The sequence below is a fragment of the Psammomys obesus genome, unplaced genomic scaffold, assembly GCF_907164565.1.
Source record: "Psammomys obesus unplaced genomic scaffold, mPsaObe1.curated_primary_1811, whole genome shotgun sequence".
Classification (NCBI taxonomy): Eukaryota; Metazoa; Chordata; class Mammalia; order Rodentia; family Muridae; genus Psammomys; species Psammomys obesus.
In genome coordinates, this window is record NW_026596143.1 from 10,790,263 (window position 1) to 10,817,561 (window position 27,299).

The following is a 27,299-nucleotide window of genomic DNA, read 5'->3' on the forward strand; positions in this document are numbered from 1 at the left end:
GAAAGGAGGGAGGGAGGGAGGAGGGGGGGGGGAAGAAGGAAGGAAGAAAAAATATGACCAGTGTCCCAATTTTACTTAGGACCAGGACTAAACTTATGTTTTTTGCCCTCATTGCTAGCTATTTCATTGACAATGTTATTACAAGAGAGAAAATTCTGTCAAAACCTATTTGATTACACAAAGCACAAACTTCAAGATAGCCTGGATATAATTTTTTACACATAAAAACATTTTATTCGTCTGCTACTTGCCAAAGTATGAAAAAAGCATAAGCATGACCCCTTGCCTCACTGCAAGTCCCTGGAATTCATTACACTAACTGCTGTCTGACCTCAGCACATTCCCTCTCACCTTGAGCTTTAAAGAACAGTCAAATACTTCCTTAGTAAGGAAGTGAAGTAATGTGGTCTTGAGTTCCAAGTCACCGGTTTGTCACCAAAGCCTTGGCCTTAACTTCTATAGGCCTCAGTTTTTTCTCCTGTAAAATAACGTAGGCTAGAGCATTTATCTTCCATTCACACAGACTGTTATGAAGCAATTATATTCTTATAATGCAAAAAGGGGGGGATTAATTTAGCTGGACCAGGACCTGATGCTGAATGCCTTTAACCCCAGCACTCAGGAGGAAGAGGCAGGTGAGTGGCTGTGCATTCGAGGCCAGTCTGGCCTACATAGGGAGTTCCAGGCCACCCAGAACTACATAATAGACTCTGTCTCCAAACCCAACCAATCAAACAAACACATTAGCCTAAGTGGTAGTATTCCAAATAATGGATCACTACTTGGACTCTCAAACAAAGTTGTAGGTCCATATGCCTGTTAACTGAGTAAACCAAAACAGCAACCGGTGCTTGTGTACACATCATCTCAGACACATGGAAGACCGAACCAGGAAAATATCAAGTTTGAGGCCAGCCTGAGCGACTAAAATTAAGTAAGAAAAGGCCAAGGTGTAGCTCAGTAGAGGCCTAGGTTCTAGGATTAGAGTGTGAGCCCGTCTCATGTATGTCAGGTAAAACCACAGAAACGGTCTAGGACACTGAAGACATGTCTAAGCAGTTATAGTGATAACTAAGGCACTATTCTTTTGAATTTTGTTTTGTTTTGTTTTTGTTATTCGAGACAGGGTTTCTCTGTGCAGCCCTGACTGTCCATGGCTGGAAGGATAAAAGGAAATCATACATTCAGGGCGCTTAGCATAGCACATTGCATTAGCATAACTACTAGCTGTCACTGTACATTATGATTTTTATTTTAAAATTCCAGAAACTATCCGTTAATTTGTCACTCCAAAAAAAAGGGGGGAGGTATAGTTTAGTTGGTCCCTAGGTGGGACTCCCAGCACTTCATAAACCAGACATGCTAGCACATGTCTATACTATCAGCATGCTCAGGAGATAGATGGAAGAACAGAAGTTCAAGGTCAGCCTCAGCTATATTAAAAGTTTGAGGCCAGACTGGTATTTATGAGACTCTGTCTCAATAAGTAAATAAATAAAAGGCATCAGGGTCAGAGAGACAGCTCAGTGGTTAAAAGCACTGACTGACTGCTCTTCCAGAGAACTCTGGTTCAATTCCCAGAACCCATATGGCAGCTTACAACTATCTATAATTTCAATTCCAATGCACCTGATACCCTCTTCTGGCCTCTGTGCACACCAGGCCTGCATGTGGTTCACAAACATACATACATACATACATACAGATAAAAACACTCATACACAAAAAACAAAATAATTAAAAAAATTTTTAAGTACCAAGTGGGCTGATGATGAGCACAGTAGTAATCAACGCAGATTTGGATTTCAGGTGTTTGATAAAAACAGTAGCCTTCTTCACTGAATGGATACCTGTCCAAGGAACCCAGAACAGAACACTCTAAGAGGGCTCATTCAAACTTCCAAACAGATGTATTCTATTGTAATATATAATTGCTCATTTTCCTAAAAGTGGAGGCACTAATAGTTCATGCACGTCAAGTTTACTAATTACAAATAATATGTCAACCAAGAGAGAAATACAAATAAAATACCTCCGTCAAAACAAATAAATTCCGAGTACATGCTGAATGGCTTTTTTGAATGGAACTTGTCTTTGGAATTAAAAAAATAATCAGAGTATATACTGTCACTCAAAACACCCCAAGTTATAAATCTGACATTTATGCCAAGTCTAACCTTGGAAAGCACCACTCCAACAATATTAAATGTAAATTTTCTACCAAACAATAAAAACTGAGAGAATATTATTATTAAGATTTGTTGAATCAATATGTAGGACAAATGGATTGAGCCCATCATATAGTTAACAGAACTTGCTGCTACTAGAAAACAGTTTCAATACTAACACATGGGCTAAAGTTTGGATTACCACAGTTAAAGTTATTTTAAGTAAGACACATACGGAATCCTTTTCAAGATTAATAGAAAATAGATTTCACCTAATTTATCTTCTTTGTTAGACCCTTGGAAACTATTCAGATCATACAAGTAGATATATCTGAATACATGAAAGAATTACTGGAGCGTTCCTGAGAGTGACAGAACTTCTCATCCACCCCCCGCCCCAAACGCTGGCAAATAAGGATTACATGCCTACTGCACAGATCACAGTGCTGTGCTAACCTGGCATTTGGAGATTGTATTGAGCTAGCTACATGAAAGCAAAGGGAAGAGGTGGGGGAAAAGCTAGTAAAAAAAGCAGTATTTATAACAGATGCATGTCACCTATCACCATGAACATTTCTAATTTTCCAAAATTCTAAATTCAGCTAGCAGATAATCTACAACAGGCTGATCTTCCCCACCCCCTTCCAAGTAAAATAACCAATGCAATTTCCTTGTTTACTTAAAGAATTGGAAAAAAAGATGTTGACTTGCTTCTGAGGTGTCTGAAACCAATCAACATTTAAGACTTTTCACAATCATGCTTGAAATACGATAGCAATGACTTCTTCAGTTAGTTTAAAAAAACAGATCTAATTTTAAATTTATAAAAAGGGTTAAATTTTACAGTGCAATTTATCAGTATGCCTTCTTTTGCTACCAGGAGGAAAAGGAACAAGAAAGAAGCAACAGAACACACAAGATGGAAAACATCCCTATGTCCTTTGGTGGCTATGAGTAATTGTAAATGACCCAAGAGGTAAGAGAAGTTCATGAATAGAAGGGGAGGTGTAACAGTGTGAACTGGTCGCTTCCAGATTCACGCAGATGTCGGAGAGGAAAAGGAATTTATTTACACTGCAGTGCCTGGTAGCAAACATGGCTGCCCCTGCCCCCTTTAAATCTGAATAGTCTTCACTCCCTCACCAAAACCATCAAATTATGGCCATGTCTCTCCCTGCCTCCCTACCATAACAAAAACACATCTCTTCTCTCAGAACAGTAACACCCACACCTCCCTCGTTTCACAACAATCACAACCCCATAACCACTAGCTTCTCTATTTCTAGCCTTGAAATACAAGGCAGAATACACACAAATATAGGAACAAAAGGCTTTCCCTTCTAACACTTCAATAATTCCCATCCTTTTCCTCACACTCTGTGTAGCCTGGTCGATAATTCTCATCCCTTCCAACACTCAGCTAATGTCCTTTCCTAGCCCAATCGTACGTCTTTCAGTTTCCTGCGTCTATTTCCTATCCTCCTAGTGCACCCTGACACAATCATTTTTCATCCCTATTTCCTGATCTTACCTTTTCCTCCACTTTGATTCACTAGTTTCTCCCTTGATTCCCAGAAGATACCTCCCTTTCCCATCAACCCTATCTCTTTCCCCCAACTCTCCTAGTTTCCACAGTCCATTCCAGACCTACACTAATTTGCATCAGGTCGCTAATGTTCAAATCTAACTCTTCTCTCTCCCTCCCCCTTCCCCGTTTCCATCCTTATCCCCGCCCCCATCCCACCTCTACTCCCAATTCCCAGCTCAGCACCACTACATCATATCCCAAGCCTACCTGCCCCACCTCCCAATTCCTTCCACACCCACCTTACCATCTGCTCTTCCTTCCTCCAACCCCTTCAGGTCATCCGCGGCCCCTCCCCTTCCAGGGTCTCACTCCTTTCGGGTGCTAGGTCTCAAGTCGCCCCCCACCCAAGGATCCTCCTCAACCCTGACGCGCAACACACACACACATACACACACAAGCACTTTACCTTCAGTTTGTTCCATTCTAACCCCCCGGCCGTGTCAGTAGGATCACAGGAGAGACACGGAGGCCCGAAGTGGGGCTGGGTTGACGGCAGCTGCCGGGACGGCGGGCGCAGGAGAGGGAACCGAGCTAGGCCGCATGAAATCCTCGGACTAGATTTCCCCCGCGCCGAGCACCCCTGCCATGGCGGCCGGCACTGAGGAGGGCCACGGCCCGGCCGGCCGGGCTCGTCTGCGGGCAGACGGAAGGCTGCGGGCGACGCGGAGCGCAGGGGAGGCGGCCGGACGGGGGTCGCCGCGTAGCTGCTGGTGCCGGAGACGAGTCGGAGGCTGGCGGCCCCGAAAGGCAGCGGGGTCCCGGGACTCCAATCGGAAGCTGCACACCTCTCCCAGGCGCCCAGCACGCAGCCCTGGCCTCGGCCTCCGTCCGGACCTCCGCGCCGCCAGCTCCCGCCGCCGCTGCCGCTGCCGCCGCTGCCGCCGCCGCCGCCGCCGCCTCCGCGCACAAAGCCCCCCCGCCCCGTTCGGCGCCGCCGCCGCCAAATCCTAGGCTCCCCATTGGCCACGGGCCGCGGCGCCTGCCGGGAAATGCAGTCCGGGGCCGGGCGCCGAGAGCGAAGGAGGAAGAGGCTCGTCGGCCGCGGAGAGGAGGGGCGCGCGAGAGTCTGGAGCCGACGCGAGACCGCAGGCGATGAGGCAGAGGGACAGGAAGGGCTGGTGCGGAGGGGCGGCCAGGTCGGGCCTGCGAGGCTAATACTTACTAAGCGGCAGCGCGTACTAGACGCCATATGGTACTCGAGTGGCCCTGCTCTACGATTCCTAGGTGTCGGGAAGATTGCCCCGTACGCGATTACGCAGGCCGGGGAGGGCCGAGGCTCGCGAGGCGCCGACAGCCTGACAGCTGTCAGCACAGCGCCCTGGCCCCCCGCGTCCCGACGCGGGGCAGCACTTTTAGGACGAGAGCCTGAGCCGGGCCAGTCTCCCTTTCTGCCGCGGTGAGAGACGGGAGGCTGCCAGTTTGCAAGCACGGGGGGTGCCAGGCAGCGTCCGCGTCCGGCTCGGAAGGCACCCCGACCTCCCGGGCAGGCACTGGACCCGGCTGCCCTCTTCCTGCCCGCACCGAGGCACAGAGGCTTGTGGGTAACCAGGAGGACGTCAGCGCGACTGCATCCCGGGCCGCGGGCCACAGCGAGGACTGCGGGCGGGTCACGTGCCGGGGCCCGGCGCTGCTCCGGGCCAGACCTCCGCACCGAGTGACGTGGGGGTAGTTGTCCCAGAGCGATCACCCGAGAGCGAGAGGAAGGAGGCAGTGCTCCGCAGCCCCCCACCCCCCACCCACCCATTCTAGGAAATACGAGTAAAACAATGACAGGACCCGGGAAACAGTCTTGAAGGGGCGTGCAGATGTAGTTTCCTGGGGCCTGCTGGAAACGACTTAAAACGTTCAGAAACAATAACTTACAAAGGAGACGTGCGTAACGATCAGATGAGGAAACCGACACACACTCTTCCTTTCTGTTCTGAGAATTACAGAACCCTGTCACTGCAAAGTGTCGTGCTAGCCATGGAGACTACAGTGCTTGAGCTATTTGCTATTATTAGGAATTCCTGGTGTGTTTTCTATTCAAATGCCGCCTCAATTTTTTAAAAGATTTTATAATTTTATGTTTATTAATATGTTGCTCGAGTGCATATGTGCCCCTTCTGCATTCTGGGACACCAGGGAGGTAAGAAGAGGTGTCAGGTCTGCTGGAACTTGTTCTCTGCAAGAACCAGTGCTCTTAAGCAGTGAGCCATCTCTCCAGCCCACCACCTAAGAGTTTTTTTAAAATCTCTACAGTTCAGTGATTTTAATGGGCACTAAATGTGTTATTAACATAACTATTAACACCAAGGGTAGTATTGAAAATATTCCATTGATATTTTTTCTTAGATTTTTGAGACAAGATTTTTGAGACAGGATACTTGGCTAGCCTGGAATTCTATAAAGACCAGATTGACCCTCAAATTCACATACTTCCTGCCTCTGCCTCCCAAGTGCTGTAATTAAGGTGTGTGCCACCGTTCAGGGGGCCAGTACTTTCATATTTTTTGTGTTATTTTGTGTTTGTTAATATCAAAGGACTAGCCCGGCACAGTGGTGCATGTCTTTAATCCCAGCACCTGAGGCAGAGGCAGGCTGATCTCTAAGTTGGAGGCCAGCCTGTTCCAGGACAGTCAGGGCTCTGATACACAGAAAGACCTTATCTAGAAAAATAAAAACAAACAAACAAAAATCAGAGGACCACTTTTGGGAGCTGGTTCCAGACACTTTACAGGGCTTGGACTCCAGGTCATCGGTGCCACTGCAAGGACCTTTTTAGCCTAGCCAGCTCCTTAGCCCACTTTACTGTTCATCTGTAAAGTCTTGTTTAACTCAGGGTGGCCTTGAACTCAAGACAATCTTTCATCCTCGGCCTCCGGAGTACTGGGATTATAAGCATAAACTACCACTCCTAGCTAATCTGTAACTATTTTCTATTTCATTTTACTCATTTGTTTTGAGATGGGGCTTGCTATGTTGCCCAGGCTACAACTGGATTCTAGCAATCCTCCTCCTTCAACATACCCAGTAGCTGAGATTACAGACAAGGACTGCTGGACCAGGCTCTTCACTATTTAAGCCTATCCTTTGTGGTCACTACAATTTAAAGAAGCCAAGATTGCATCATAAATAGGCAAATCTATAACATAAAAAAGGTAAACAAAGGTGTGACTGGAACCTGGCAAGCTCCTGCCCCAGTCCTTTCCACTCTCCACCTCCTAATATTGCTCTTGCTTTTTTGATCAGGCATTTGGATTTTCCATTTACGTCCTTAGAGATTTTATTTTGGGAAATAGGCACACATAATGCTTTATGTTATCAGCATCTAACATATTCTGAGGTTCATCACAGGCTTACTCTTTTCAGTAGTAAGTGAACAAACAGCTTATCAAGACAGGAACAGAACAGATCTCCAAATGATGGTGGTAAAATTTGGGGGGGCTTCTCTTCTGGGAAAAATTAATATAGATATATAGATAGAGATAGAGATATCCTGAACACCAAATTGTCAAATTCTATAGATAAAATATGCAAAACTGGAAAAAGTATACATTGCTTGAAACAAATGGGTTTCATAAGTAGCCAGGGCTGTCCTGGAACTCACAGAGCTCTGCCTGCCTCTCTTTCCTGAGTGCTGGGATTAAAGGCATAAGCCACCACAGCCGGCACATAAGAAGGGTTCTTAACATCCATTTTTTTTTTTTTTTAAGAATTAGATTGCTAACTTGTGACCATACTAGAAAATCTACTTTATGTTTTAAATATTGGGTGTGGGATAGTTCATCTGGATTATTAAGATTTAATAAATTTTACTGTGCCTATTTGTATGTGAATATAATACACGGATAAGAATTTTTCCAGTATAAAATACCTCACTGTGAAATGAGAAGGTTTCTGCATGCAATCAATGTTAAAATAATTATTGTAGAACTCATAATTTAGTCATCAGAATTTTCAGGGGAAAAAAATGAGCGGAAAGCTTTAGCCTGGCACGGTGGCACACTTCTTTAAAGAAGGGGCAGGAGAAGCTCAGTGAGTTCGAGGCTAGCATGGTTTACATAGTGAGTTCCTGGCTAGCCAGGGCAACATAATGAGATCCTGTCTCAAGGCATAGAAGGAGTGGGTTATGTTTTGTAATATCTTAATTCTTCTTAAAGAGCGACTGTGAAAGGAAACCCCTATGTGGAAAATTGTCGGACATGCACAAAGGGACCCCTAGTGGCCAAACTGAAAAGTTTTGCTTATTTTAAGCAGTTCGTTTAGTTTAGTTGAAATATACTTTGGGGGATTAAAAGAGGCCTGCATTTCTCTTTTCTTTTTTGGTTCTTTTGAAACAGGATCCTGTGTAGCCCTGGATGTCTTTAAACTCACTTTGTAGACCAGGCTGACCTTGAAGTCAGAGATCCGCCTGTCTGCCTCTCAAGTACTAAGATAAAAGGCAAGTGCTACCATGCCCGGCCCTCAAAAATTATTCTATTTTGTACAGCTCATAATTTTATCATCACAGTTCCCAGAGAGAGAAAAGAAGAAAGCTTGAGCCGGGTATGGTGGTACACGTAATTCAAGCAGTCGAGAGGCCCAGGCAAGCAGATCTCTGTGAGTTCAAGGCGAGCCTGATGTACATGCTAAGCTCCAGGCCAGCCAGGCCTACATAGTGAAACACTGTCTCAAAAAAACGAAGAGCCAAGGTTGACTTCTGTAGTAGTGCACACTTGCAAAGCAAGCGCTGGGAAGGAGGGCGGGAGGCTCAGGGGTTCAAGAACACTTTCTGCGACCTATTGAGTTCCAGACCAGCCTGTGCTACGTAAGATTCTCAAAAAATAAATAGAAGTTGAGAAAAAAAAAAAGTGGGGACAAGAATGCGCTCAGAAGTTTCACTTTCCAAAGATGGCATAGCTGCCCACCCTAGGAACTAAAAAGTCTCCTCAAACCCGCAATGCCTATCTTAAGTACTGTAGGATATATTTTAAATGTTGAAATTTATACAGAAACTAATGATAAGCGATAACATTATGAAACCAATTTCTTTAGTAAAATTCCAATTCCGTATGAAGATTTCAGCAGCATTCCAGCCTTCGGCCCGGTGAAAGAAAGGTTTCCTTCTCCGTGCTGCCCCTTCTGCCACCAGGACCCCACGATCTCCTCCGCCAACCAGAGACCTCTAGACGGTTTCGGAGACTGAAGGGTGACCCCGAGCCGGGTTACCACGGCGACTCTCACGTTAGTCCGGTAGAGCTCTCCTTCAAGGAGTTCTCAGAGAGTTGGCCACAGTCCACAGGACGTGGGCAGACGCGGGAGGCGCAGCTCTGGCTTCACAGTACAGAGCCCCCAAACCACCTCCAACCCAGCAGCGGCTGCCCGGGCTCGTGCGGGGCGCTCGCCGCCTTCCGCGAGGCTGCCGTGAAGGACGGGAGCCCTTCCCAGAACTTGAGCGCTCATTGGGTGGCGGTGGCGTCACTCGGAGTGACGTCACAAGGCGGGGCGCAGGAGGTGGGACCATAGAGACTGAGCTTCCGGCCCCTCCAGCCCGGGGTCGGGGAGGAATTGGGAAGGTAGGGTTGGGGGTTCCAGTCGTCCTGCAGCCGGCTCCCGCTGCCTCGGGCGTCCCCCGTCGCCCCCTCCCCGACCTGACCCCTGAACTCTGACCCCTGCCGACGTCCGTCCCTACGGTGTACCTAACCCCACCCCAGCAACCCCCAGACCCACCGCAGTCCTCCCCATGTACCGCTGAGGCCGCCGGCCGAGGGCGCCTTTTGCACCGGTGCAGCGAGCGCGGGATGCAGCGGTAACCCCGCAGCGCTGGGCGTGGGGTCCCCCAGAACGCCGGCCCGCCTGCCTGGGAGTGGCCGGTAGCCGGGGCCCGAGGCTGGGGAGCCTACGCGACAGGCCCGGGCCCCTGCGGAGGAGCGGCGTCCGCGGCGGGGCCGGTTTCCGAGGTGCTGCGCCCGGTTGGCGACGTCAGCTTTGTGGTGGAGGTTTCCATGGGACGGGGGAAGTTAGGAGGGACCTCCTTTCGGCGCGATTGCGAGGGAGCAGAGTCGCTGCTAGTAGCTGGAGAAGGCTCGGGCTGGAGAACGGTTTTAATTAAAGGGACAGCTTATTTCGGGCTCTGAAGAGCCAGTCACACTAGGATGGCATCCGTTTTCATCTGCTTTTGAGCCCTTGCTAGGTTCTACTATTATGGCTTCGCTGTTCACACATGAAATTAGTGAACACTTTTAGGCTTTTCGGTCGGTGGTAAATGAATCCAATATGTGTGCTTTCTACGTGTATTTTCTGGTTACAGATAAAGATGTCTTTCTCCTCTTAACTGTCGTAGCAGATTCCCAGACACTATTGACCAGAAATAAAAAAGCCTTTGGAGGCCATATCATCCTCTCGATCATTAGAAATCATTTCTGTGCGTTGGGATCAAATCCAGAGCTAAGAAAATATTGTGGCTGTTGAAAATGAACTAGAAGGAAATTTTACACCTTGAATATGCAAATTTTTGCCCTTTCATTAGTTAAGAAACACCCAAATTCTGGTATTTAATCGATGCCTTTTAAAAATACTAAATTGTTTACTTCTTTTGCCCAGGTTTCTGTCTTGGTTAGATGAAACAAAAAATAAATATGGCCTTCTACAGTTATAATTCATTCTTAGCTATTTTCTGGACAAGGTAAGGCTTGGAATTTCCCACAAGTATGTATATGAACTCATGCATCTATCTGGAAAATATGTGTTGTGAAAGAATTGGCTTTTGGCCAGATGTGGTGCTGCATGCTTTTAGTCCCGGTTCTCAGGAGGGAGAGGCAGGCTGCTCTCTTGAGTTCAAGGCCAGCTAGGGGTACATACTGAGACCCTGACTCAAAAAAAAGACAAAGGAAAAAAAAAAAAAAAAAGAAACCAACAAAAGAACTGGCGTCGTACACAAAACCTTGCTGAATTTTAAATACATTCTTAGGAAGAGCACATTTAAAATTAAACTGCTTTAGAGTGCAAGCTGAGTAATTTTTGTAGATTGTGATAAAGGAAAAATAGATGAAGCAGTTTTAGGGTGGCATTTCTGTTGTTGATGAATATTACATGAGGACCTCAGACGTAAAAAGGAGGTGACTGGCTCATGAACGAGCTCAGCTCAGGACATGTTTCTGCCTAACTCCTCTTGTCGTGTCACTTACGTATTCAGAAGAATATGACTGAAAACTCACCACTTGCACATTCATTCTGCATTTTCCCTTTTGGAGATTTAAAGAATATATATGCATATATATACACTGATATGTTTCAAAAATTGTATTAAAAAATGGGGAAAAGCTATCTTTTAGCCAAGAACAAAAACCAACCGACTCCTTGTCAATAGCATTCTTTCCTGTTTTGTTTTGTTTTGTTTTTTTGTGGGGAGGGGAGTGGAGGTGTTGTTGTTCCTGGGACAGGGTCTCATTTGGTAACTTTGTCCCGGAACAAAGGGTGGCCTCCAACTCACAGAGATCCACCTGCTTCTGCCTACTGAGTTCTGACTGACTGGCTGCCTGTTGCTACCTATTAAGATCTGTTCTAGTTTAACAATATTAGAGTATAAAAACCATTGGTTGGTTGGGGCTGGAGAGATGTCTCAGAGGTTAAGAGCACTGGCTGCTCTTCCAGAGGTCCTGAGTTCAATTCCCAGCAACCACATGGTGGCCCACAACCATCTGTAATGAGATCTGATGCCCTCTTCTGGCATGCAGGTGTACACGCAGACAGAACATTGTATATATAAAAATATATATAATAATAAATCTTTTAAAAAAAAAACATTGGTTAGGGTGCTTAATTCTAGTTCTTATTTTTAAGTGCTCTTGAGGAATTTTAGGGGAATTATTTTGCATCACTTTGTGGGAGTCGGTAGACACATGGATGATGCAGTATTACATGATTAATTAATCCTCACAGAGACATGAAGTTGTTTCACTCAAACACTCTTTGTTAGAGTAGTCAGATCTTTTTCATTTTCTTTATGAGAGTAGATAGAGACAATACTATTAGACATCAGTCCTGAAAGAAATGTTTTCAAGTAGATTTTTTTTTTTTCTAATAAGATGCTTTAAGTTTTTTGTTATTTAATTGCTGAAAAGGGCATGTCCCCTGGCACCCTTTTGGACAACTTGTAGGAGTCGGTTATATCTATTCTTCCACCCTCAGGATCCCAAGGACTTAACCAGGGTTTGACAGCAAGTGCCTTTGAACTATCTTTGAACTACCTTTGAACTATCTCACTGGCCCCTAGATGTTTAAATTAATAGTAGCAGAACGTCTAACTTGCTGTAGCAAATTACTCTTCAGAATTAGCTTATTAATATTTTTCACAAGAATATGTTCAATGATTGAACACAGTTCAGCTATTTAAAAAGTGAAGTGTTTGTGTATAGATCCAGGTCAGTGGTCCACACTTGCCTAGCATGTGTGAACTACTTTTAGCTTCAGTTCCCAGCAATGTCTTCTCAGTGGTCCACTCCTTTAATCTTCATCAGGGAGGCAGAGGCAGGCGGATCCCTGAATTCCAGGTTAGCTTCATCTACAGTGGGAGTTCCAGGACAGCCAGGGCTACACAGAGAAACCCTGTCTCAATGTCAGTTTAAGAAAGAAAAAAATTGTATTTCTGGCTAGAGCAGGTGTGGGGGCTGGGGTGGGGGGGCTTGTATCTCAGAAGTAGAGCACATTCTTGGGATGTGTAAGGTTGACCCGAAGCAAAACACAAGTATGCACGTACACACACGTACAGATGGATCTCATCCACTAATAAGTATCAGTTGCTTATAGGCTTATTGTTTTAACCAGATAAAAGATCTTTTTTGTTGTTGTTTGTAATAATAAATCCCACTGAAAGAATGTTATCCTTTTTTCCAGATTGCCTACCCATTTTGTCTATCCTTCCTGCTCTCATTCCCCATCACTTGCATTTCTCCACTTGCCAGATTCTCATTTACGTACAACCTGTATGAAAAACTATGGAAGCAGGAAATACTCTTATCCCAGTCTGCCAGGCAACAAAGTCCACCCTTTACGAACTAGACTAACACAAAAACTGCACACATCAACCCGCTGGCTACAACCTCAGCTGGAGAAAACCCCAGAAAAGCCAAAAGTGACAAGCTCTGAGCCTACCAAAGAAGCAGAGACAGAGATTACAGAAGAAAAGCGGTCATTGAGACAAAAAATCATGGATGAACTTAAATACTATTACAAAGGATTCTATTTACTTTGGATTGACACCAAAGTTGCTGCCAGAATAGTTTGGAGGCTGCTGCATGGACAGGTGCTAAGCAGAAGAGAGAGGCGACGGGTAGGCAAGAATCTTAGTGGAAATGGGAAATGAACTAAAACTTCATCTTAAAAATCCTTAACTGGGGCTGGAGAAATGGCTCAGTGGTGAAGAGCACTGTTCTTGCAAAGGACCTGAGTTCAGTTCCCAGCACCCAGTCTGGCAGCTCACAACTGTCTGGGAGTCCACCTTCAGAAAACTAACACCTTTCTCATTTTCTTGGGCATATTCACAGACACACAAATAAGTAATAAAATCATTTTTAAAAAATTTTAAGTAACTTTCTTAGCATGCTGAGTTTGATGCAGAGGCTTCCCACCCTCCTAAAGTAGAAATTATAACTACTGATTGGAAACCAAAGCTTCATGCCATGTTGAGTAAGACCCAGGGCCTTGAGCATCTAAGCAAGGGCTCTAGCTGGGCAGTGGTGGCACAACATTTAATCCTAGTACTCAGGAGACAGAGGCAGTAAGATCTCCAAGTTCAAACCCAGGTCTACAGAGTGAGTTTCAGGATAGTCAAGGCTACACAGAGAAATCTGACTCAACCCCCCATATATATTTAATATATTAAATAAATATAAAAATGTACATTTTTAAAACAGTACAATAGAACATACTGGGTTTTTTGTTGTTTTGGGTTAGTTTGGTTTTGTTTGTTTGTTTTTGTTTTTGAGACAGGGTTTCTGTGTGTAGCCTTGACTGTCCTGGTGTCCTGGCTTTGTAGATGAGACTGGCCTTGAACTCACAGCAATCCACCTGCCGCTGCCTCCCCCCTTCCCCCCCACCGAGTGCTGGGATTATAGACATATGCCACCAGGCCCCTGTTTAATTAACTATTAATTAATAGTTTAATTCTAGATTAATTAAACTATTAATCTGGAACGTACTGTTAATCATAGGTACTAGGAATGCTGAGGCAGGAGGATCATCAGTTCGAGCTCAAAAGTTTAAGTTCACCCTGGGCAATATAGTAAATACCCCTAATCTCAAAAAGGAAAAATTTAATTTTAACTAATGCTGTGTTATCAAAATATGGACCCGTAACAAATACATTAATGCATATTGATTGTCATAGGTTTCTTTGAGGATAACCCATAGATACGACATTTAGAGCTACACTGAAGAGAAAACTCCAGCTTTCCAGCTGTGGAAAACCTTTGTTTTCACACACTGTGTTTTGGTGGTGGTTCTTGTTGGATCAGTCTGGGCATGTCCTGCATATGTAACGTTGCTTGTGTGTTTGTCTCTTCAGCTGTTGAGAACTTGTGCTGATGTCTTCCGCTTGGTCCCATTTATGGTGTTCATAATTGTACCTTTTATGGAATTCTTGATACCAGTGTTCCTGAAGTTCTTCCCAGACATGTTGCCATCAACTTTTGAAAGTGAATTGAAAAAGGTATACAGGATTTTAAAACTTAAAAAAAATAAATAAACAGACTTTGGTTTTAGAACAGTTTGTTAGGTTCATAGGAAGACTGGGCAAAAAGTCCAAAGTTGGGATTCACCACCCATATCCCATCTCTCCCGGGTCCCCTTGTTAGTGACAGCTTGCTTCAGTGTGGTGCACGTTAATATTTGGCACGCTGTTATGAACGTAAGTGACATTAGGGCTCGCTCTCTGTGGCGTGCAGTTCTGGCGCCCAGTGCCACACGGAATACTCCCGCTGTTCTGAAACTGACATGCCCTCCACCTGTGCGTGTCTGCTGTTTCTCCTCTCAGTGCGGCAGCTGTAGGTGTTTGGCTCTGTAGCTCTGCCTTTTCCGAATCTCGTGAAATTGGAACCGTACACTTTCCAGACTGCATTCTTCCATGTAGCAGGATGCATTTACAGTTCTGCCATGAGGGACTAGAGAGATGGCTCAGTGGGTAAGAGCACTTACTGCTCTTGGCAGAGGAACCTGTTTCCGTTCCTAGCACCCACGTGGCAGTTCACAACCGCGTGTAGCTCACTTTCGGGATTCATTGCATTAAAAAAAATGAATACTGAAGTTCTTCCTTGAGAAGATACACTCCAAGTGTTTGGTTTTTGTTTGTTTGTTTTTATCCTTTCACCTTTTGGAAATTGGTTGCTTCTAATTTGGGCAGTTATAAATAAAAATGCTATTAATATTTGTGTTCAGGGTTTTTTGTTTTTTTTTTTTACTGAGCAAGAGTGATTACACACAGACTATATCTGACATTGTAAGAATTTGCTAAACTGTCTTTCAGAGCAGCCATGCATTTTGCATTCCACCTATGAATGCTGTTCCTTGACATCCCCAGCATGTTATAATACACATTGGGTATTAACGATTCTCATTGGTGTGCAGTGGTTAGGTTCTTTGTCAGCTCCATAACTTCTTTGTGGAGGTGCACATTTATTTTAACCCCCGTTGGTGGTGTGTGTGTGTGTGTATGTGTGTGAAAATATGTGTGTGGTGTACCTGTGTGTGTACCCAAGTGTGTACACCTTATATAGGGCTATGATTTATATCTATCAGCTCTCCGCCTTGTATATTGAGTCAGGGTCTCTCCCTTAAGCCCACAACTTGCTGATTTGGCTAGGGTAGCTAGCCATTTTGCTCCTATGTCCCACAGAGAAGGACTCTGGTCCCTGTGCCTGTATGAGCAGGAACCTTACCCACTGCTCTATCTCCATGGCCCCTTTGTGCCCACTTTATAATTGTGTGTTTGGTTACTTGTTTTACATTTTGTTTGTTTGTTTGTTTGTTTGTTTTGAGACAGGGTTTCTCTGTGTAGCCCTGGCTGTCCTGGAAATCAGTCTGTAGACTAGACTGTCCCGGATCCTACAGAGATCCTCCTGCCTCTGCTTCCCAAGTGCTGGGATTAAAGGTCTACACCACTGCCTGGCTGCTTTGAGTTTTTTCTGTGTTTGTATACAAGTCCTTTATCAAATATATACTTTATAAATATTTTCTCCTAAGTCTGTGTCCTTTCTCCCAACCTCCAATTCCTGGGAATGGAGCTAGATTTTTTTTTTCTTCTGTGTTTCTTTTCATTTCTATGAATAAATCCCAAGTCTTTGCCTGTAATGGGCAAATGATTAAGCCACATCCCATACCTGTGGTTCATCATTTCATAGGACAAACACTTAAAATGACCAAGTCTTTAGCGTTACAGCTGAAAACTGATTAACAAACTCAAGGTCACTTCTGTTTTATGGGTGAAGGTGTTTGATGTGCATGTATATCTGTGTACTGCATGCATACCTGGTGCCTGAGGGGACCAGAAGGTATTACAGCAGGTGATGGAGGTGTCAGGAACTGAACCTGGGTCCTCTGGAAGTCAGTGCCCTTAACTCCTGAGACATTTCATCTGCTGCAAGTTAAATGTTTCTACCATTTTTTTTTTGTAGTTTTAAAATGCTTTGCATTTTGTCTTCAGAAATATAACCTACTTTGTTTTAATGAAAATTTGTAATAATTTTTTATTATGTCAGGATTTTTTATTATGTAAATATCTAGTTTTCCCATTATTGTTTATTAAATGTCCTATCTCTACTATATTTTGTTATGTATTTGTTCTGTCTTGGTGTTTTTGAAATAGGGTCTCACTATGTAGACTAGCCTGTCTGGTAATTCACATAGGTCTGCCTGCCTCTGCCTCCCATGTGCTGAGATCAAAGATGTGTGCAATTATGCTCAGCCTCTCTACAGTTATTTTAACTGCTGAAAAAAGAGAGGGAGTGAGAAAAGGAAGAAAGGAAGGTAGAAAGGAGCTCTGAGTCCAAGGTCAACCTAGTCTACATAGTAAATTCCAAAATAAAAAACAACAAAGAAAGAGCTGAAGATTTGGCTCAGAGTTTTAAGAGCTTGCTGAGGACCCAGGTTCCTAGCACCCTTATGGTGGTTCAACCATGCTTAACTTCAGCTCCAAGATATTTCATGCCCTCTGGTCCATTTGAACAGACATATATGCAGGTTAAATGCCCATACACATAAACTAAAAATACTTTAAAAGGTTTATTTAAAATAATTATAACAATGAGTGGGCATAGTGGTACATGCCTTTAATCCCAGCACTCAGGGAGCCAGAGGCAGGTGGATTGTTGTGAGTTCCAAGCCAGACTGCTCTACAAATGGAGTTCAGAATAGCCAAGACTACACAAAGAAACCTTGTCTTGTAAAACCAAATAAATAAAAGCTAATAATAATGGAAACAAACATCTACTGTTACTTTGGTTAATGAGCACTAGCTATGATTTATTCAGCCAAACAGATCTTCAGTGCCATGAGAGCAAGGGAAGGTACCTTAGTGACCACAAAGGGGTTAACCTAGAAAAGAAGCTCTCCTACTCTTGCTGCTCTGTGTTTCTACTAAACAATGTCATAAAGGCGTCTGAGGGACAATGAAGTCTTTCAGTCAGTGTACCGGACAATGCTGTCTAAAACACAAGAAAGAAAATATTTCATGAAGGAGTTTTGGAGCTAAGGCCCAGTGAGTGGGTGAAATGTTACCACCGTCTGTAGGTCTGGCAGAAGTCTGTCTGGTCAGGGAACCAGCCACCTGAAACAGGCAAAAGATGTCAGGTGGGAGAGCCTCACCCTCTCTAAGGAATTTGAACTTCACCTCTGGCGATGTGAATAATAAGCTAAAACTTAAGCAGTAGTGGGTGATTAGATCTGTATTTTAGGAACATAATTTTGCTGGCAGAAGGACTGAAAGGGACAGAGCCAAAAGAAGGAAGTAAACAGAGCCTAAATCAATCATGAAGTCAACAATAAGAATAAGCAACTGAAGGCAGAGCTGAGATAAAGTTCCTTTTTTTTCTTTTCTATTTTGTGCTTACCTTTTGTTTTCTTTGAGACAGGCTCTCTCTCTATGCAGCCCTGGCTGTCCTGGAACTCCTTATGTAGACCAGGCTGGTCTTGAATTCACAGATTAAAGGTGTGCACCACACCTGGCTCCTCCTTTTTTTTCTTTTAGTGATGTTAGGAATAGAATCCAGGGCCTTGGGCATGTTTCGCAAGTGCTCTACCACTGAGCTATCCCCATAGACCTTAATTTGAGGTTAAAGCAGAAAATCAAATTATAATATTTAACTGCCTGAAGATGGTTTAATTTACTTAAACTCTAGTTGGATACCCTTTGCAAGCTGCTAGAAGTGCAGGCCTTAATTTCCTCACATTTAAAATAATCAGGATCTAGAAACAACCCACAGCATTCCAATGAAAGTGTTCTTGAATACAAGAAGATGGGGCTGGAGGGGGGGGATATCTGCTTCTCTCTATCCTGTGCCCAGCATTTTGACCATGATCATTGCAAAATTCTACCACCGCATTTCTGATGATGAACAAGAATCAGCAACTACTGGTCAACTACTCTCTTAGGAATGTACATTAAATCAGGCAGGCAGGGACTCAGGAGGCAGGGACAGGTGGACTATAGTTTCAGGTCATCTTGGACTAGATAGCAGGTTCTAGGACAGCCAGGGATCTATAGAGAGACCCTCTCTCAAAACAAACAATGTATTTAATTCTCTTCTGTATAGTGCTTTTTTCCAAATCTCTTATTGAACGTAACACACAATATTATACATTTTCTGCAAGTTTGATTAGCGTAGAATTAGTTTCTGAGTATGTTTTGTAGAGCAAAATCTGGGGCTGTGTACTAGAGTTTGGCTTATGTAGCAAGCCTAAATGAGGTTGGGAGGTCGTAACGGCACTTAATAACAGAGCCTCTCCTTGAAGCTTATCATCATGGTATTAATGAGAGAGAAAAATGCAAGATTAAGGAGACAAGTTAAAGAGAAGCTCCTTTAAAGTGTTCTGGTTCTTACAAACTTACTTAATCAGGCCCGTCTGCTAATAGTGTTAATGCAGGATGCGTTACGGGAATGCACAAAAGCAATGTGGGAGTTACTTTTTCTCATTACCAACGCACAGTTACGATTAACCTTTTTCCTCTTCTGTTAAGGAAGAAAAACAGAAGAAGAAGATGGCCGCCAAACTGGAAATAGCAAAATTCCTTCAAGAAACAATGAAAGAAATGGCAAAGAGAAACCGAGCCAAGCTGGGAGATGCCTCTTCAAAGCTTTCTTCCTATGTAAAACAGGTGTCGGGGGCTCATCCCAGGCCAGTGACTTCTGGGCTGGAGGTTCATCATAGATCATCCAGATTGTTCAGAATCTTTGAAATGCCACATATCTAAATTATAAATATACAATGCTTAAACATTTAGAGTAGTTTGAAAGAAAAAAAAAAAAAGAAAGAAAGATGAGTACAAGCTGAAATACTCCTAATTTTCCTAGTGACTAAGCTTGACTCTAGAAAGATGGGGGTGTAGTTATTGGATCCGCTGTTGAACCCATCATGCATGTAAGGCAAGTACCCAGCCTCCCACTAAGCTACACTCCACAACTAGGCATTTCTTTATTCTCAGTGAACCACTGGATCTACTTCTGTGCAACACAGAGAGTCTTGACATCTCCTTCAAATAGTCTGTTAGGAGGTTTTGTTAGGTAAGAAGCGCATTGTAATTAGCCTCTGTCCCATTGCGCAGCTCCAAACAGGCCACAAGCCCAGCACTAAGGAGATAGTTGGCTTCTCCAAACTCTTCAAGGACCAGCTAGCACTGGAACAGTTAGATCGGCCCCAGCTGGTTGCCCTGTGCAAGCTGCTAGAATTGCAGGCCTTTGGAACAAACAACTTGCTCCGATTCCAGCTCCTGATGACACTGAAGTCTATAAAAGCAGACGATGAAGTAAGAACCCAACCGCAGCAGCAGGGGCCCCAGGAGGCCTCTGAGGGCAGGGCGCCTGGGTGGCATGCGTTATGTTCTGTCTGTCATAGAGTCATTCTGGTAAAATGAATGGTTTACAAAAGCATTGCTTTGACAACTTCAACTTTCACTACTCATTTTACTATTTGTTTGTTGTATCAGAGTCTGTTTTCTTGAGAAGGCCACTGTAAGCAGCCAGTAATCTTGGATGTATTAGCTGGGACTAATCTGAAGTAGTTAGAAGGAAATATCAGCTCAGTGTATTAGTGGCAGCAACTCTCATCTCTTTAACACATGCGCAAGTGTACACACACACACACACACACACACACACACACACACACACACCTCTGTTCTCCTACAGAGGAACTGGTACCAAAGTGAATATTCTGCAGGGTGAGTTGGTCTGGTAAAAAGAGGGTGGCAGAGCATCGTGCTAGGAGGAAAACCAAGGTCCAGCCATCTTGCAGAAGGCATTGTTTGGGACGTAACTACTAATTAGGCTCTTTTAAAAGATGGAAAGATTGTTTCCTGAATCTGAATCAGCTGCTGTGGCATTCTGCTTGGGGAAGCAGGTTTCCCAAAGCAGGGAAGGCACAAGGGCATTGACCCTATTTAGATTTTGGATGTTGCTTTCAGAGCTTTGGTATGAACAATACTGGTCCCAGGAGAACTGTAGTTTGGGATCACACCATGCAGAAATTGTGATTTATTGGGGATCTTGTGAACCGGAAAACTCAGGCCGTTTTGGGGGTGAGGGTAGAGGAGACGGAACTGAGACACAGGATAAATGGTATCGGGAAGCTTTTCACAACAGGAATTCTTTTTTCTTTTTTCTTTTCCAAACAAGCCCTAAAATTAAAAGGAAAAGTAGATATTACAACCATACAAGATCCAGACCAAGACAGGACATACTTCACTGATAAAAATGCTGGGAGCAGTTATATAACAGTCTGTCCGTGAGCAGTATCAGTGGTGTCTCAGTTGTCACCTTCCTAAATCGCCGGTTTGTGGCACTCAGTGCAGGGGGACAGAGGACCAAAGCATCAGATTTGGGGGTTCTTTCGATTGTTCTGGAATATAGGGGTTAAGTAAAATTGAAATCCAAAGATGTAACACTCTTTACACTTCTTTCAGATAATTGCCAAGGAAGGGGTGAAGGCTTTGACAGTGTCAGAGCTCCAGTCTGCGTGCCGGGCCCGGGGGATGAGGTCGCTGGGTCTCACAGAGGAACAACTGCGGCAGCAGCTCACAGAGGCAAGCAGCACTCCAGCCCTCCTCACCAGGGCCTTCTCCCCTTCCACTCACAGACCTCATATGCTGATGTCCGCTTTGCAAGCTGTATTGGCCAGCTTCCCGCTGCTGGGACAAAATGCATGTGAAGGAGGGGAGACAGCATCCGTGCTTCCAACTGATGGGTGCTTGGCGCCAGCTCTGTGGTCCCCTGCCAGCACAGTTATACCTTGCACAGCAGAGAAGCCTTGTTCATTTTATCTGCTGAGCTGTAACTGGAGAATGAACATTTATAGAGGGCAGCCCCAGTGGTGGGAAGCTGAGGCAGAGGAAGTCCCATGAATTGAGGCTAGTTTGGTCTATGTAGTAAGTTTTAGGACAGTATGGGCTTCAGAATGAGACCTTGTCATAAAAAAAAAAAGAGAGAGAAAGATACTTTTTAACCTGACTCATAAGATAAATGAAAACAAAGAAACAAACAGAAAGAAAAAGAAGAAGAATGGAGGAGGAGTGGTGGCACACACCTTTAATCCCAGCGCTCAGGCAGACAGAGGCAGGTGGATCTCTGTGAGTTCGAGGCCAGCCTGGTCTACAAATCGAGTCCAAGACAGCCAAGGCTACACAGAGAAACCCTGTCTTGAAAAAAAAAAAAAAAAAAAAGAAAGAAAGAAAGAAAAGAAAACAAAGACAAGCCACATTCATGGCAAAATTCAGACTTTGCTTTAGGCGTTGCTAGTTAAAAAATAAAAATTCCATGGAGACAAACTACATCATCTTTCTAAAGATAAAAACACATACAACTGCCTGACTTGGTAGATGATATCTGCAATCTTAGTGTTTCGGAAGCTGAGCTATAAGCTTCACCAAGAGTTCAAGGGCAGCCTGGGTCGTAGAGGGCATGAGGCCCTTGTCCCAAAAAACACAGGAAACATGGAGACCAGAGCATCTGATGGCCACCTGGAGCTGGAGGTAGAGACTGCTGTGAGCTGCCTGGCATGGGTGCTGGCTGAACCCAGGTCCTCTGCAGGAACAGTGCACACTCTTAACCGCTGAGCCACCTCTTTTGCACCTAGCCTATATTTTGTTCTGTTTTGTTTGTTTAGACACAGATCTCACTATGTTCGCCTGGCTGACCTAGAAAGCACTATGTAGGCCAGGCTGCCCTTGAGCTCAGAGATCTACCTACCTCTACTTCCTGAGTGCTGGGATTAAATGCTTTCCCTTGCAGCACCATTTTTAAGGATTAGAGTTATTCCAGAGATTATTAATAGGATTATCAAATAAAATATGGCATTTTCACACAATGGAAACACGTCCAGATGTTTAAGGGGGTAGTACTGCACCTACAAACACGAATCAATTTCAGAGTATTTCAATGAGGATAAAAACGCTTGTCAGAAAAGCCTGATGCCGTGCTCACTCGGCAGCACATATACTAAAAATTGGAACGATACAGAGAAAATTAGCATGGCCCCTGAGCAAGGATGACACACAAATTTGTGAAGCGTTCCATATTTTTCAATGTTAATAAACTGTAACTAACACTAAAAAAAAAAAAAAAAAAAAAAAGCCTGATGCCTGAGTTCAGTTTCCAGAACCAATGCTGGAAGGAAAGAATGCTTTTCAAAGTATATCCTCTGACCTTCACTCTCAGATCCACACTACACACACAGTACGAAACAGTATCACTCATTATGTCAGGATTTTACAAGACAGTTGTGACTAGTGGCCCAGGCCTGCAATCCCAGCACTTAGGAGACTTGACGCAAGTGAAAGGCCCGGGCTGCAAAGCAAAAATAAAAAACAACAAACAGCTGGGCGCGGTGGCACACACCTGTGATCCAAGCACTCTGGAAGGCAGGGGCAGGTGGATCCGTGAGTCTACAAAGTGAGTCCAGGCAGACAAGGCTACAGAAAGAAACCCTGTCACACACAAAAAAAACCAAAAACAAAACAACAGCAAAACAAAACAAAAAACTTGGCCAAGTTCATGCTTTAAAATTTATATCACATCTTCATTCTAATGTTGACCTCTTTGGTTAATAAGGTTGTTTATTATTCTGAGACAGGCTCTCGCCATGTAGCCCAGGCTGGCCTTGAACTCAACATCCTGCCTCAGCCTCCCATGTCTAGATTGCAGGCTTCTGGTTTATCCTTTCACACACACCATTTTTGCTGAGAAGAAACTGGGCTATTTGGATCCAGAATTGGATGCAGAGTTTGAGTGTTCACCAGGTACCTGCCCAGGGCTACAAGCCAGGAGACTGATGGGGTTTTTTCTTTGTTTATTTTGTTTTGTTTTGTTTTGTTTTTTCTTGAGGCAGGGTTTCTCTGTGTGGCGTTGGCTGTCCTAGACTTGCTCTGCAGACCAGGCTGGCCTCAGAGATCCACCTGCCTCTGCCTCCCTGAATGGTGGGACCGATGGCGTGCGCCACCTCTCCCAGCTTGGTGTCTTTATTGTCGTGCCGCAGGTTATCAGTGTGCTTTGAGAAAAGCCACAAGGGAAGCAACAGATGACCACAAGTCCTTTCTGGCTACAGCAGTCTGACTCCATGTTTGGTTATCTCCCATTCCCCAGTGGCTGGACCTCCACTTGAAGGAGAATGTCCCTCCTTCTCTTCTGCTCCTGTCACGGACCTTCTACCTGATAGATGTGAAGCCAAAGCCTATTGAACTACCGCCAAGTATAGAGGTGAGTGAACTGATGCAGAAGCTGATTCACCTCATGACAGGCCTCTCCGCCAGTGTCTTCCAGTCAGAGCAGACGACTTTGGGAACTTAGGTTAACTGGCTTTGACGTCTAGTACTTCTAATCAGCAACCCCTGTACACTTCTTTTAATATAATGGTCCCTTTTCCTTCCCATTTGTTCCTATTTTTTTCTTCCTTTCATTTGTCCAAATTTCTATAAATTCTAAAGCAAATAAGGGCTAACTTAGAATGTTAATTCCCCCCCCCTTCTTTCCAATTCGTTTTTTTTTTCTTCTGTAGGGTTTTTGTTTGCTTGGTTGGTTTTTTTTGTGTGTGTGTTTTTTGTTTTTTTGAGACAGGGTTTCTCTGTGTAGCCCTAGCTGTACTAGAACTCACTCTATAGACCAGGCTGGACTCAGAGATCCTCCTGCCTCTGCCTCTTGAGTGCTGGGATTAAATGTGCATGCCCTCATTGCCCGTTGGTTTTTTTTTTTTGTTTTGTTTTGTTTTGTTTTGTTTTTCTGACTGACATTAATATCAGAATTGCTGAATTGTTTTATGTTTTGGGGGGGTTTGTTTGTTTTGGTTTGTAAGTCACTGAGAAGCCCTGATGGACTTGGAGCTCACTATGGAGACCAAGTTGGTCTCATATTCACAGAGCTCCCCTGACGATAACTTCTAAGTGCTGGGGTAAAGGCATGGGCCACTGGGCCTAGTTTGTTTGCCTTTTGTTTTGTTTGCTTGTTTTTGCCTTTTCTCTTCCTTCTTTCTCTCTCTTTTATATATATATTTTATTTATTTATTATGTATACAATGTTCTATCTGCATATATACTAGCATGCCAGAAGAAGACACTAGATCTTATTTCAAGTCCTAGAATCTACATAGTGTTCAACTTTTGTATATAGGGTGCTCAGAATTCAGATACTAACTTGCTATTGCAGGAGCATATACCATGTAACCCCCCCCCCCAAAAAAAAAAATCTACCAGGCATGGTGGCACACACTTTTAATCCCAGCACTCAGGAGGTAGAGGCAGGGGCAGTCTCTGTGAATTCAAGACCAGCCTGGTCTATATAGTTAGTGAGTTCCAGGCCAGGCTTCACCGTGAAATGCATCTCAAAACAACAAAATAGAGAAATATGTAATTGGGCACACACCTTTAATCCTGTCAGAGGTGAGTTCTAGACCAGGTAGATCTACATAGCGAGACCCTGTCGGCCTCTGTCACACACACACACACACACACAGAGAGAGAGAGAGAGAGAGAGAGAGAGAGAGAGAGAGAGAGAGGCAGGCAGGAAGGCAGGTTGCTTAAAGGCACATAATTCCTTACGAGAGTTTCTCGGCAGAACAGTTCACACTTGCACAATATTTCCCCAGGCTCCAAAGGCAAAGCTTCTCATGATGTCATCTAGTCCCCCTGAGTCAAAGGAGAATATTGAGGATCCTGCCCCCCAACTAAAGGAAACTAAGGTTAGTTACTTTCTTTCTACTTGATTAAGCTTTAAAAAAAAAATTTTTTTTTTTCAATGTTGACTTCGTTTTCCTCAAAGGAAACTGACTGTGTAGCTAAGGATCCCTTGCCTCAGCCTCCCAAGTGCCAAGATGACAGGTGCACACACCAGCCAATTATCTGCATTTCTAATCCTCCCAATAGAGCAGAATTCATTGTGTTCGGTGTGGTGCTACTTGGTAATAAAGAACATCTCTTAGGATGATGAATCTAGTTTAAGAAAGTTCAATCTTTGGGACAGAGCATGTTGCTCATTGGCACCCGGCTTGTGGAAAACGTGAAACCACAGCTCCCATCCGTAGCACTGCCAAAAATAATGTTTTAAATCAACTATTTGATGACATGTAAGTTTCAGATTCTTACCTTTCAAACCGTAGTTGTTAAAAGTTCCTGGTATTCACGGTAGATCCTAGCTTGCATTGGTTTAAATCACTAATCTCTCAATTCTACTGTTTTCAGGATGAAGAATTTATACAAGTGCCCCCAGCACCACCATCAGTCAAAACACCACCAGCAACTGTTTCCAAAGAAGCAGTAAGTAATCTTCAGAGAAACTGCTCTCCCCAGTGATCTGTAAGGGCCCCAAGACACCAGAGTCATAAGTACCACAGAACACTGTACAGTTCTTCCTGTCATCCAAACAGGAAGTTGTAGGCTGGACTCCAGTCATCTCCTAATTGCTATCTTTTTACCTGTTATCCAAAGTAAAGGAAACAAACCAAACCAACCCCCCCAAACCTCGCCGCCGATGCAGTGATGGCATGTGAACTCTAGAAGCTGTGCTATAGGCAGGCCTTTTTTTCTGTGTGTGTGCTAAATGCTAATGGTTTCCACATGGTATGTACTTTACAGAGGCTCCTAATGTGAGGGAATACTAGCAGGAAAGCAATCAGCTTTAGAAAAATACATGTAAATGAGAACTGCCTGTGCCCACTTCTCCCATTTGGGTGAAGTAGTTTGGGGGAGAAAGCATGGCACTGGCGAGCAGCAGGAAGGTCACCCAGTGGAAGGGGCTGGCTGGAGGACAGAGGAGCTGTGTGTGACAGCCTGTGAGCCTGTGCTGGGTAGGCATTCGGAGAATGAGCCCGAGGCCCATGCTTGTTTGTGTCTTCACCTTTATTACCAAAGCAGTTGACACACATCTGATTTCGTGGCCACACTGTCTAGTTTGTTTCTTTGTTTTCCCCTTTGGGGAGGGCTGGGGGTACAGGATGTTCACTCTGAAGTTTAAGCTTTCCTGGAACTCAGGCCTTTTCTCCTACCTTGGCAGCCTGGGGGCAGGGATTACAGTCAGGCGGGGGACCACAGGCATGTGGCCATTAGCTTGGCCAAGAAGGTAAAAGGGGATGCCTGAAGAATGTAAGCAGCTTGTGACCGAAGCCTGAAGTCTTGCCTTGTATCTAGATCCTCCAGGCCAAGTCCCAGAAGACCTCAAAGAACAGCAAGGCGAATTCAAAAGGAGCCTAAGGACCCGGTGGAGGTGGAGCCCACTCTCTCCAGTCACTGCCCCTCAGCAGTGGTGTCCATGAAGGAATTCTAGCTAAGACCATCTGGCTTGAGATAGGATCAGCCATTAGGTCGTTGGAGGCCTCGTGACCATTCCAGGGATTCGAGCTGTGACACCAAGTTCAAGCCATTTAGAGAAGCTTAATTGCAGTCTATACTGTGTAATTGTGTCATCTTACTAAACATTGTGTGAAACCACTCCTACCACGTTGTCTTGAATGGCTTCCTGCCTGTGTGCCCCTGGGGAGGGGTCCAGTGTTGGGGACTGAGGTCAGGGCCCTGTGGTTTCTAGGCAAGTGCTCTAGCACTGGACTGTATCCCTCACCCTTTTACTTTTAATAAATTTCAAGGTAAGGTCTAAATTGCCCAGGCTAGCTTTGAGTTTTCAGCCTCCCTCTCCTCAAACTCCCGAATAGCTGGGATTATAGACCTATGCCACTAGGCTCAGTTGGGTGTGGACCTTTTAAGAGGAAATGTATTCCACTATGGAGTCAGCGTGGCACCTTGGACATCTCTGTCTCATGTGCCTTGTATCCCTAGTCAGAACTTGGAGATTCCCCAAACTACCTTTAAAAGCACCTGACCAGCCTTCGCAGGGGGACGC

The 27,299-nt window shown here is 44.4% G+C and overlaps 2 protein-coding genes and 1 non-coding gene across 13 annotated transcripts in view; 2 read left to right on the top strand and 1 right to left on the bottom strand.

Annotated features, from left to right (window-relative positions):
• The window catches only part of Nsd3 (nuclear receptor binding SET domain protein 3), a 115,634-nt gene extending 110,629 nt beyond the window's left edge, over positions 1-5,005 (bottom strand). For 2 of the 4 annotated variants that reach the window (XM_055593322.1, XM_055593319.1), the window contains exon 1: positions 4,163-4,633. The gene's annotated coding sequence lies outside the window, so the exon portion shown is untranslated. Of the gene's footprint in view, positions 1-1,757; positions 1,851-4,162; positions 4,634-4,918 lie in introns of those variants that run through there. The other 2 variants (XM_055593320.1, XM_055593321.1) reach the window with 2 other exon arrangements.
• Letm2 (leucine zipper and EF-hand containing transmembrane protein 2) lies at positions 4,795-26,894 on the top strand. 8 transcript variants are annotated; one of them, XM_055593327.1, is made up of 11 exons: positions 4,795-5,884; positions 10,321-10,402; positions 12,613-13,048; positions 14,282-14,425; positions 18,947-19,084; positions 19,532-19,732; positions 20,888-21,007; positions 23,562-23,675; positions 25,057-25,149; positions 25,649-25,723; positions 26,594-26,894. In XM_055593327.1, exons 2-11 carry the CDS (start codon positions 10,338-10,340, stop codon positions 26,654-26,656), a joined length of 1,449 nt encoding a protein of 482 aa, XP_055449302.1. In that variant the 5' UTR covers positions 4,795-5,884; positions 10,321-10,337; the 3' UTR covers positions 26,657-26,894. The 8 variants fall into 8 exon arrangements, with proteins under 8 accessions (XP_055449302.1, XP_055449299.1, XP_055449298.1 ...); XM_055593324.1 differs by lacking the exon at positions 4,795-5,884 and adding an exon at positions 9,096-9,689; XM_055593323.1 differs by lacking the exon at positions 4,795-5,884 and adding an exon at positions 9,096-9,677.
• LOC129666415 (U6 spliceosomal RNA) lies at positions 22,396-22,502 on the top strand. The gene has a single exon (XR_008718570.1). It is a non-coding gene; the product is annotated as a U6 spliceosomal RNA (small nuclear RNA).
• Positions 26,895-27,299: the final 405 nt, after the last annotated feature.

What these genes read in the sequence shown, in the direction of transcription:
- Letm2 (XM_055593327.1), top strand. Translation starts at nt 10,338, where the DNA reads ATGAAACAAAAAATAAATATGGCCTTCTACAGTTATAATTCATTCTTA. An exon ending in TTTCTTCCTATGTAAAACAG is followed by an intron (nt 19,085 to 19,531) that starts GTGTCGGGGGCT and finishes CCCATTGCGCAG; the next exon opens with CTCCAAACAGGCCACAAGCC. An exon ending in CCCAACTAAAGGAAACTAAG is followed by an intron (nt 25,150 to 25,648) that starts GTTAGTTACTTT and finishes TACTGTTTTCAG; the next exon opens with GATGAAGAATTTATACAAGT.